The sequence below is a fragment of the Ceratina calcarata genome, unplaced genomic scaffold (assembly GCF_001652005.2).
Source record: "Ceratina calcarata isolate Rehan_Ccalc_2016 unplaced genomic scaffold, ASM165200v1 scaffold569.2, whole genome shotgun sequence".
NCBI classification, from domain to species: domain Eukaryota; kingdom Metazoa; phylum Arthropoda; class Insecta; order Hymenoptera; family Apidae; genus Ceratina; species Ceratina calcarata.
This window is the reverse complement of record NW_017176894.1, coordinates 723,650-734,250: the sequence shown is the minus strand read 5'-3', so window position 1 is coordinate 734,250 and position 10,601 is coordinate 723,650. Positions and strand designations below refer to the sequence as shown.

Below are 10,601 nucleotides of genomic sequence, written 5' to 3'. Positions count from 1 at the left end.
AACTGGTAATACAGCTTCTCGGTTTCGTGCCTCTCCCTATATATTTGATTCAAGTTATAATAACAGTGAAGCCTAAATATATCGGCTTCTAGTGGATGAATTTTGACGTAATAAGTCTTAATTTAAAGCTGAAAATTCAAAGAACAAACACTGGAATCTCATTTTGGTCCCGTCACAGATATCATACAAACGATGCTATAAAGAAAGATGCATGTTTGTCCTCCTTGTGCGACAGTCTTCCTTGTCTTTCTCATTGATTCAAACGTATTTATTATACAACTACACAATCGCCAATCGCCATATGACTGTATTTATTTTCTTGTCTCATTGCCTATTAGACTTGCGATTTTATTTTCTTCACACCTTCATACAAAAGAAGTGGTCGAATAAATAATAAAAAGTATTAATAGTTGCGCATGGCTTTCAGGTTCAATGTCAATCTCGCCGATGTGCATCGGATCCCAAAGGTCGTGTGCTATTAATTATTAAACATTTTAAGCGAATAAACAATGGTTCAGCACAGGACAATAAAATAGACAGAAGTCACGCCGAATTAACGTAACATAGATTAGCTTGTTATGCATATCAGAATGAGTGTGCGAATCAGGAGAACAATTTGCGGTATCGTAATAATATTGAGTGCACTGTATTTGTATACGAATCGAGTGTTGTACGCGAACATCAGGGATAAAGACGTTTCTCTTAAATTGCTCCTGGCTGCCGCTATAAGAGCTGCCGAAATCGGTGGCTCCGCGGTGGTGGCTGTTCATGATCAAGTTAAATTCGAGATACAGAGCAAAGGAAAAACTAAAGAAGGTAATAAAGTTAATCTTTATTGTTAGATTACCGATATATATTTTCATTTGGTCTTCTTTATTCTCAAGGCATAAATGATCCCGTGACTGAAGCAGATTACAAGTCTCATTGCGCTATGTATCATTCCTTGCTTGAAGTATTTCCAAGCATAACAGTAATATCGGAAGAGACATCAAAAAACTGTGATAAAGTTACTATACCCACAATAAAAGATAGTACTAATAATTTGAACAATTATGATATCAAGGATGAGATTATAAATGCAGATGATATCACGGTTTGGATAGATCCCCTCGATGCAACAAAAGAATTTACAGGTACATTATTATTCTATAAATCAGTCTACGTTTATATTTTCAAATGGCTGTGTACATTGTTCCTTAATCTTTTGCCATAGAAAACTTATTACAGTATGTTACTACGATGGTTTGTGTTGCTGTTAAGGGCAAACCCATCATGGGTGTCATATACAAACCATTTGAGACCAAGCAGAACTCTAGTCTGTTTTGGACATGGACCAATCACGCAGTATCAAGAAATTTACAAGTACTGCACAAGGTAACAAACGAGAGAGAAATTATTTGAACAGATTGTATGTAATTTCTATTTTTGAAACTAGCTGGAAGACGAAAGAGCGCCGATATTGATTGTATCGAGATCGCACGCTGGTCAGATTCATAATGCTTCTAAAATTGCATTTGGCACAGATGTGAAAATTATCTCTGCAGCTGGTGCGGGATACAAATTTTTAGAAGTCGTGAGTGGAAATGCAACTGCATATGTGCACATGACTGCGATAAAGAAGTGGGACATCTGTGCAGGTATTGCGATCCTCACTGCGCTCGGTGGCATGGTCACACAATTATTTGATCAACAATTAATAACCTTTGGTCCGAACGATTCCACAGAACTTACATGGGGTCTCCTGGCTACCATGAGTAGCCATACTTGGTATTTGGATAAATTTTCAAATATGTAATTCAAGTACCAAATTTTAATCCTATATCATTCTTCCTATTCCAAGTACCAAAAACCCACTCTAAAGGTCGTAAATGTTCTATATAATAATAGGATAAAGATGTATTTTAAACCATTTATTTATATAAAAATTCTTTGCCTCCAAGTAAACATACTTGACAGAATGATTTTATGCTGTATACAATTCTCATTGTACTATTTATTGTTGTTATACTTTATACACTTAATAATTATTCACACTGATAAATGAAAAATTTTAAATAAATTCTGTGATAATTTCAACAAGTTTTATTCACTCATCGCAAACCTCTTGTTTTGTTTCACGTACCAGCAATAGTATATGTTAATATTCGAAGTAATCAATCGAACAATTAATGTCAATGAATCATATCTTCTTTAAAGAAACATAAAATGACATGAAACCAGTCAAATTAGGCTAATCTCACTTTTTCATCGGAAACTATTACTTCCGATACTTTCTTCAGTTTCTTATTGAATTTACTAAATGCTTTCTCGCGTGACACGGTGTTCGAAGAAAAGTTCATGTATCGTGAGATGACTTTATCCTGCAACTTTTTCAAAGATATTTCCCCTTTACTTTTTACCGTACTAAGAATAGCATCTTTCCAACTGAAAGTTAAGTTCGCGTCGTCTTGATTAATCGAGGTTTCAGAAATCAGAGTGTCTTCATTCTTTTCTGATGAAACTGTTTCCTCTGTGGAAGCATGTTTCTTTTTTTTCTTGGTGATTGGTTCTTCAGTATTATTTCTGGTTTCTGTTTGCTCTTGACCTGCTTCAGATGCTGTCCTTTTCTTCAATTTCTTTTTACTCTTATCATTACTACCAGTACCATTCTGAAGACCATTTGTACTTTCATGATCCCCATTCTGCTTTTCTCTGTCTATGTTCTCATTATTTTGGTTTTCAACAATACTATTTTCTTGATGCATGCTCACGTCATTCTCATCAGTTTGACCTGCTTTATAATTATTTTAATTAGCATCTAACAGTTGAAGTTTATTGAACATTGACTGAAACATTAGAGGCTTACCATTCTCCTGCTGTTTTTCGTTTTGAGTATTGTCATTTTGAACATCACTTTTATAAGCCGAAAGTTTGTCCCAAACACTGTTAATTACATCAGGCTTTATTCTCCGAGAGCCCATAGCACACTTTACAAAGTTCTCAAACTTGGACTTTTTCCGCGGAATGTTTTTGTGTTTAGACAAAAGATTCAAGAAGTGTAGTTCCTCCTTGGACAAACTTTTATCGCTATTTAGTACATTTTCCACTACACTGAGCCATTCTTTTTGTTTTTTCGCGTACTTCGGGGCTGTAATACCCGCAGATTTATCGCCGTATCTTTCAAGTTCGGTTATGCACTCTGTATGCTTCTCATACTCATTACCCCTTAAAATAAGATTTTCAATAATGAGAATAAAAAAAAACGCTACATTTTCCTCAGTACTTACAAAAAATCTTTGAAACAATCGACACACGATATGTTCATTGGCATCCTCCGGCATCGCATCATGTAATGCTGTGCAACTTTTTGTTTGCGCAGCGACTCGCCGCAATTGTTACAAGTGAATACAACCATTTTATATAACGAACGCGAATGAGCAACACGTGTTTAACAATGTGTAAAATATAAATGCATTTAAACCAGATAGCACTTTTGTAAATAAAGAACGTTCGCTGCAACCAGCTGCAACCACGTGCACGCGAGTAGAATGCTGCAGAACGGGCAGAAGGCAGCACTGGCAGCAGAACGCTCTCCCGGCTCTCCTCCCTCTTCTCTCCGTCAACGTTAAGCTACATTTACATTGATGTTTTAGCATTATATATATATGACATCAAATATATACTATACTTAAAATTGCAAGTATAGTTAAGTATAGTATATATACGGCATATACATATGCAGACAGTAGACAACACCGACCGAATATAGTGTTACTGAAATAATGTTGCTTCATTTTAAATCATCTTAAGTGTACTCCTTTCCTAACATTGTATCCTCAATATTAAACAATCTGTAATGTTAGAAATGCTAAGATATAAGTACTTCACGTAATAACGATTATCCCTCCGCGATCTCATCGTACTATTTTATGAAGAGGGAACAATGATATTTATCTAATACTACCTAAGAAAGGAAAAATAATCTGCGTTCTAAATCGTTGAGGTATCGTCTTTATATGTGTATAGACCAGTATCGTAAACGTGACATCATCTCTAAAGTAAGAATGATTTTTATCAACATTTACTCACAGCGCTCTATTTAAAGTATAAATGTAATCTCCTTAGTGCCAGTATAATTGTCTCCGTTGAAGGTGCAAAGTATTAAAAATGCCAAGCTCGTACTTATACGCTATTAATAATGAGGGTCGTGTATTTGGATTATCAACGTCTGGAAATATGTGGAGAGAATTCATGTACCTAGGGCTTGAGTTCAAACAGCTCTCGGCTGTGCCTCATTTCATGTGGGCCATAGGCGGAGATAGACAAGTTTACGTACACGTACACGGTTTAGATGTACCCATAAGAATCAAGGAAGAGATATATGAAAACGAAGTATGTTTCCAATTACTCGAGGGAAGACTCGCAGAGATATTAATGGTAGACGATGTTTGCAGCGTTGGCTACCTTTAGAAGGATTCAGTGGGAGATTATTGCCCACTGATAGATATAACTTTTCTAATCAAGATGGTACAGTGGATAGGAGCAGAGAAAAAGTAAGATTACCTTCGATGGCCTGGCAATGGGAAGGAGACTGGCAAATAGAGACAACATTAGATGGTCAACCGCTAGATCACGATGTAAACTTAACTAAATCGTTTCTGCATGTCCTCCCACCTTTGCCTGTTGTATTTGCTTTAATATTCTTTCCTGTACTAGATCCCAAATTATGCGTTAAGAACATAGACCAACTGTTTATTCGTTCATACTTAAGTTGTCCCTCTGTTTCGGTTTATACATAGATTTGTTGTCAGCATCACCACAGTGTGTTATGATCAGAGAGAATATATTTTGCTAGGGATGGACATACGCAGTTGATTTTCCAGCAACGTATTCTACGAAAAAGCAATGGAAATCGTGTGTCAGGAGACGGAAATGGGTTCGTTATAGAAGATACAGTGCCATGAACTCATGGTGTGCTATTGCTCCACTTCACAAGGATGCGACGAAGGTAACATTTTTAAATAAGCTCGTAGTCGATTGTTTACTGAAACGATAACATATTTTCAGGAACCGTTTATTGACATATCTGTGGGTGGAAATCAAATACCTGGAGGTAATCCTGGATGCCTAGTAGTCTGGGCAGTAACTGCTCACGGGAGGGTATAACATTTAAAAGAATCTTTTGACAGATCTTATAGCATATCATTCTGGTTACTGCGATAAATATGCGTTTTACAACTGTGGTATTATATGGTTTGCATTATTATTTTAGTTAATGTTTCGCGTCGGAACGACTACAACGTGCCCCGAGGGTCAGAGGTGGAGCACGATAAAGTTAACGAACGGACACGAGGTGTGTCAGATCAGTGTCGGGATGACTGGTCTCGTTTGGGCAGTATTAATGACTGGTAAAGCGATTGTGCGTACGGGTGTTACCAGAGACAATCCAATGGGTATGTACAATAACGCGTAATAAGTTTTATAGAATTAACGCAGCTCTGTTTTACAGGAGAAGATTGGGTAGAAGTCGATCCTCCTCAAAAAGATTTGAAATTAGTGCAAGTTAGCGTGGGTACGGATGCCGTATGGGCTGTAACGCACGATGGAGAAGTATGGTTTAGGAAAGGTGTGAAGGGCGAGATGAGCGGAGTCTGCGAGCAAATGGCTAGCGGCACTGGCTGGGTGGAAATGATGAGTAAAATGTCTTTGGTATCCGTTGCTCCTAACGATCAGGTAATTTAATTCGCTTAACAAATATTTATACATGTACTATGAACCGAATTGTTCTCTAAGGTGTGGGCTGTTGGTCATGAGGACAGATGCCTGTATTATCGCAGTGGCATCACTCAATCCGAATTAACGGGTAAAAAATGGAGATTAATTAACGCACCTCTGCAGCTTAGTCGAGCGAGCAGTAACGCCAGTTTGTCGTCGTCGAATAGACACAGTATGTCTGGTACTCCACAGCAGCAGAGGCATCAGAGTTGGGGATCATTGGTATTTATTGCATCGACGTTTGAAATTCTGAGTCGATACTAAAATGATGTTTATTTATAGAATCGACCGCACAGTACGAGCGAAGGAACCACGTTGATCCGGGAATGGGAAGAACAATCTCGATCCGCGCCTACGCCAACGTCTCTGAAATTATGGCAACGCGCGAACGATGGCAAAAATTCACAGCAAACATCTTTTCAAGACATATATTTGAGCGAAGAGAAGAAGAGGTCGTCGAATTCGTTGGACATGGGCGATCTGACCGAGGCAAGCGTTGCAAACATAACTATATCGAACGAGTCGTTGACTAAATCTGGAGAGTCCATAGTAGTCTCCGGAAAGGGGATGGGAAACGTTGTCAAGGTAATTCCTTCATAAAAATATTTCTCGGTAAAATGTAAATCGACGTTTAAATGACACAGATCAATCCAGCTGCGTGGAGTCCGGTTCACTCGGTGGGATCTATGGTTGGCGTTGAAGCTCATCCTGAAACAGATGGATGTATATTTGATCCGGATTTGACCAGCGACTCCGGTGTCTACGGAGAAGACGAAAGTTCCGGTGGAATATACTGGGGTGAATGCGATGCTTTTTGGTGCAAGGTTGAAGCAGGAGCATGTTACGTTGACTCTACCAATCCACCGAAATGGTATCTTGCTCATTACATATTATTGACTCGTTGTAATTACTTCTAATTACGCTTGATTGAAATTTGCAGGATTGCGGATATGAACGGTGGAAGTCACGGAGATATAGGCGAACCGTGGAGGATGTACATTTTAGAAGAATTGAAGAAGAGATTGAAAAATGTTCAATTCGAGCCGGTAAAATACGAGAAAGTAGTCGAAAAGTGAGTATGAATATAACTTCAGCATTTTTATGTTTTATTTTTAATCATAATCATTTAGCACGTTTAAGTTTTACTTTTAATCATAATTACAGGTCGTCTTGGGTGAAGAACGGCGACGCAAAGTGTAAAGTTAAAGGGAGCATCTCGTACGATGATTGCATCATTGAATTAGAATGGATTAGTAGTGACAGTGGTTCCTTAGATTCCGGAATTTTTACTATTTTAAATTCAGACGGAGCGACAACAATTGTAAGTTAAATATTATGGGATGCAATTTGTTATTTCGTTGTTTGCTCATCAACGTCCTTTTCAGTTGCAATTTTCTGTGTCCGAGATCATGTCTGTGGTATGCTGTAGCGAACCAGGTAATCCGCGAATAGCCATTCATACTCCCCGAATGCCTCGTTCTAAAGTCGTTAGATTGCAGTTTTCCAGTGACAGTGACATGGAAGACTGGTTAGCTCATTTAACTTCAGGTGTGTTCGCATTTATATCGCATAATGATTAGTCCGATCTAAGTATTTTTTAACACTTTTAGTATCTTGTCAATTGAATAACGTTTACGGAAGACCGGGACCCAGTTCAATTTGGACTACGACCGCGTTGGGAGACGTGTATGTATACGATCCCGCTGCTACAGAAGTAAGTTAGTACTTGCTAGCAAATTGGTATCTTATATCATTAACGCAAATCTCATACAGGAAAGTCAATACATCAATGGTGCTTACGTCCAAGAATTAGACGTTGCAGGAAAAGAAGTACCCTATGAATGTATATTACAGAACGGTTTCGGATGTGGTAGTTCCTTAAAAATTACGGTCTGCATTCACGACGATGCCGAGAGGTAAAAGAAGGATATTCCCAGAAAATGGCATAGAAAATTATTATAAAAGGCTTTAATATCTATTTAAGGCTTTATTGTTTGTTTTACAGGCTTTCGTTTAATCTCGTTTGTTACTCGACGATGTCAAACGTAAAACAAAAGTCTGTGATGGAGAGTCACGATGTGGCGTTGCACTTTAATCCGCGATTAAAAGAGAATATAATCGTACGAAACACATATCAGAACGGTCAGTGGGGCGATGAAGAGAGGAATGGGGGTAGCCCGTTAAAACCTGGCTCTGATCTCACGTTAGAAATTGTTTGCGAAACAAGAGGATACAGAATTTATATCGATGATACGGAATTTGTTTTTTATAGTCACAGAATATTACCGCAAAGTATTACTCATTTACGAATCAAAGGATTGATGACATTATGTGGCATACTTTACAAGTCGCCGTCTGTACGTGATTTTTCTTTATGTCGATATCGATAACGTCTTTACGTAACTTGATTACAATACAAATTTTTATATAGATAATCATTGACCCGATCACGATGTTCTGGCGACAAATGGGTGGTCATTTAAAGAAAGTTGAAACTTGTGCTGTTGGTGTAACGTGGGGAATAGGCTACGACAGTACGGCGAGAGTATATACCGGTGGATGGGGCGGTTCATTCTTAAAAGGTAACACCACCAAGATCTCACGCTTGACAGAGAAGATATCGATTACTACGTTTTTCTAGGATTGGGTAGTAATACAGGAATAAACACAATGACGGACACTCACAATTATTATGTCTATGAGAATCAGCGCTGGAATCCGGTAACCGGATACACGTCTCATGGTCTTCCAACGGATCGTTACATGTGGAGCGATGCTACTGGTCGTCAAAAACGCACTCGGGAACTCACCAAGTTATTGTCTATGCACTGGCATTGGGTAAGAATAATAGAAACTATTTTTATCGTATCATATAATGATTCGTACCAAAGCATCTTATTCCGTATCAGGTGTCAGATTGGATAGTAGATTTCCACACACCTGGAGGTGTCGACAGAGACGGCTGGCAATACGCCACCGATTTTCCTTTCCAGTATCACGGTAAAAAACAATTTACGGATTACGTTAGGAGAAGACGGTGGTTTCGTAGATGTCAATTGACCACCTCCGGACCATGGCAAGAATTGGGAAACACAAAATTACTTGATGTCTCTTTATATGTAAGACACGCATATGTCTCTTGAACAAGACAGTGTAGTAACATGTATATTACTTTTAGGGGACTGGGAAACCCGGTACGGATGCTCCCGTGTACATATGGGCGGTAGCTACCAACGGCGAAGCTTTGTTCAGGAGAGGAGTTTCAGAATCTTGTCCAGTGGTACTTACACACGATATAACATTTCTTACATTGTAAAAACAAATGTTATTTCACATTTATATCTGCAGGGAGTTTCGTGGGAACACATCCCGAGCGACCAAGCTCTAGTCAGTATTTCATGCGGTCCAACAGGGCAAGTGTGGGCTGTTGGAAGAAACGGTTCTTCTTACTGGAGATTAGGTATTACTCCTGCGAAACCTACAGGTACGAATTACGCGTGAATTTCTGCTTAAGGTCCGACTGTAACATCGGTTCAATCTTCAGGAGTGCAATGGCAAAACGTTGAACCGCCGACAAACGCTCATTTAAAATACATCTCCGTCGGGAAGGACGTAGTCTGGGCTCTGGATACGTCAGGCAAGCTACATGTGCGCCGAGAAGTCCAGTTGAACGTTTTCCCGGAGGGAACGCATTGGCAAACTCTTCCAGTGATGCCCAACGATCCTATACACATAGGTATTCGTTAGATTGCATCGACAGCGTTTCCCAACCCTGCACATTCCAAGCGTCACCTCTGCGATTCGATTAGTTGGCCAAATTTTTTTACTAATACGTGACATATTAAGAAGTTTGCGTGGGCTTTAGTAGCATAGTTAGATAACGATTGCGTGTTTTCTCGATGCGATAGAAGGTATTTCATCGGATACTTGTTTAATTTTTTCTACAGAAATCCCTGAAAACTATACGAAGCACCCCAAAAAGGCTACGTTTCTTGGAAAACTATGCAGAGTGCCCCTAAAAACGAGCTCCGCGTTGGGAAACGCTGTTATAGGATCCGTTAATTTAGATACACTCTCTGAACCTTGTTCTATAGGTATACTTTAGGTGTACGATTGCCACTTGGCGTATTCTAAAACATAGTGATTTGCTTAATTTGTTCACGAGTTTATGTGTTTCCTGTTGCTTATAGTATTCATTGTGACGTAGGTAATCTTCTTTCATTCATTCCAGATATGTCTGTAGTTAATGCGAAGCAGGGCTTTCGTCAAGTTTCCGTTGCGAGAGAACCGGGCCAAGTGTGGGCCATTTCGGGGTCTGGTATACTTTGCCGTAGAATAGGTATTACCGATGAGAATCCAGCTGGAACTGGTTGGGCTACCGGCATAGGGGTGAGTCGATCGAACATTGAAATGTTTGTCTTTAATAAAATTAACAATGATCGTTTACAGGCGAATTGGCAGTACATCAGTGTGGGAGCACTTGTAAATAAGAGCAAATGAATTGCTGAAAGAATCATTTTAACTATTACCACGTTGCTACCTAATGCTCTATCGCTTGATTGCTACATATTTTACACAAATAATGAAAAGTCAACGTATGATATATGTGAGATATGTATGCCCTATCTAGATAGTTTATTAGCTTCTGCGATCGAGAAAATATCGTGCTAAGATATATTTAATAAACAAAGAAACTGTTTTTATCAATCGGACAGAAAACAATATTAATTGAACGTGTAATGAATTAAGGATGTATTGGCTATACAATCAATCCCGAAAGTTTATGCACTTTAGGAACGCATTTTTTAAAAAGAAATCAGACGTCGGAAGAACATTGCTAATAATAA

The 10,601-nt window shown here is 38.7% G+C and overlaps 3 protein-coding genes across 12 annotated transcripts; 2 read left to right on the top strand and 1 right to left on the bottom strand.

Annotated features, from left to right (window-relative positions):
- Positions 1 to 12: 12 nt before the first annotated feature.
- LOC108629481 (putative inositol monophosphatase 3) lies at positions 13 to 1,944 on the top strand. 4 transcript variants are annotated; one of them, XM_026817250.1, is made up of 5 exons: positions 13 to 107; positions 428 to 816; positions 885 to 1,133; positions 1,214 to 1,374; positions 1,436 to 1,944. In XM_026817250.1, exons 2-5 carry the CDS (start codon positions 579 to 581, stop codon positions 1,793 to 1,795), a joined length of 1,008 nt encoding a protein of 335 aa, XP_026673051.1. In that variant the 5' UTR covers positions 13 to 107; positions 428 to 578; the 3' UTR covers positions 1,796 to 1,944. The 4 variants fall into 4 exon arrangements, with proteins under 4 accessions (XP_026673051.1, XP_017887670.1, XP_017887669.1 ...); XM_018032181.2 differs by lacking the exon at positions 13 to 107 and adding an exon at positions 128 to 264; XM_018032180.2 differs by lacking the exon at positions 13 to 107 and adding an exon at positions 128 to 307.
- On the bottom strand, positions 1,896 to 3,561 carry LOC108629480 (cell growth-regulating nucleolar protein). 2 transcript variants are annotated; one of them, XM_018032178.2, is made up of 3 exons: positions 3,267 to 3,561; positions 2,846 to 3,204; positions 1,896 to 2,770 (listed from the first exon to the last, which is right to left on the bottom strand). In XM_018032178.2, the coding sequence occupies exons 1-3, from the start codon at positions 3,392 to 3,394 to the stop codon at positions 2,226 to 2,228; spliced, it is 1,032 nt and encodes a 343-aa protein (XP_017887667.1). In that variant the 5' UTR covers positions 3,395 to 3,561; the 3' UTR covers positions 1,896 to 2,225. The 2 variants fall into 2 exon arrangements, with proteins under 2 accessions (XP_017887667.1, XP_017887666.1); XM_018032177.2 differs by having other exon boundaries at positions 1,896 to 2,773; positions 3,267 to 3,560.
- A 140-nt stretch (positions 3,562 to 3,701) lies between these two features.
- On the top strand, positions 3,702 to 10,546 carry Pex23 (tectonin beta-propeller repeat-containing peroxin 23). 6 transcript variants are annotated; one of them, XM_018032251.2, is made up of 25 exons: positions 3,702 to 3,982; positions 4,105 to 4,371; positions 4,434 to 4,616; positions 4,835 to 4,987; positions 5,047 to 5,139; positions 5,252 to 5,432; positions 5,489 to 5,712; positions 5,773 to 5,976; positions 6,037 to 6,339; positions 6,399 to 6,625; positions 6,695 to 6,826; positions 6,919 to 7,075; positions 7,140 to 7,302; positions 7,365 to 7,468; positions 7,528 to 7,670; positions 7,760 to 8,111; positions 8,186 to 8,336; positions 8,396 to 8,592; positions 8,664 to 8,873; positions 8,933 to 9,034; positions 9,103 to 9,238; positions 9,299 to 9,490; positions 9,702 to 9,848; positions 9,986 to 10,143; positions 10,204 to 10,546. In XM_018032251.2, the coding sequence occupies exons 2-25, from the start codon at positions 4,147 to 4,149 to the stop codon at positions 10,252 to 10,254; spliced, it is 4,188 nt and encodes a 1,395-aa protein (XP_017887740.1). In that variant the 5' UTR covers positions 3,702 to 3,982; positions 4,105 to 4,146; the 3' UTR covers positions 10,255 to 10,546. The 6 variants fall into 6 exon arrangements, with proteins under 6 accessions (XP_017887740.1, XP_017887742.1, XP_017887739.1 ...); XM_018032253.2 differs by having other exon boundaries at positions 3,702 to 4,037; positions 4,131 to 4,371; XM_018032250.2 differs by having other exon boundaries at positions 3,702 to 4,037.
- Positions 10,547 to 10,601: the final 55 nt, after the last annotated feature.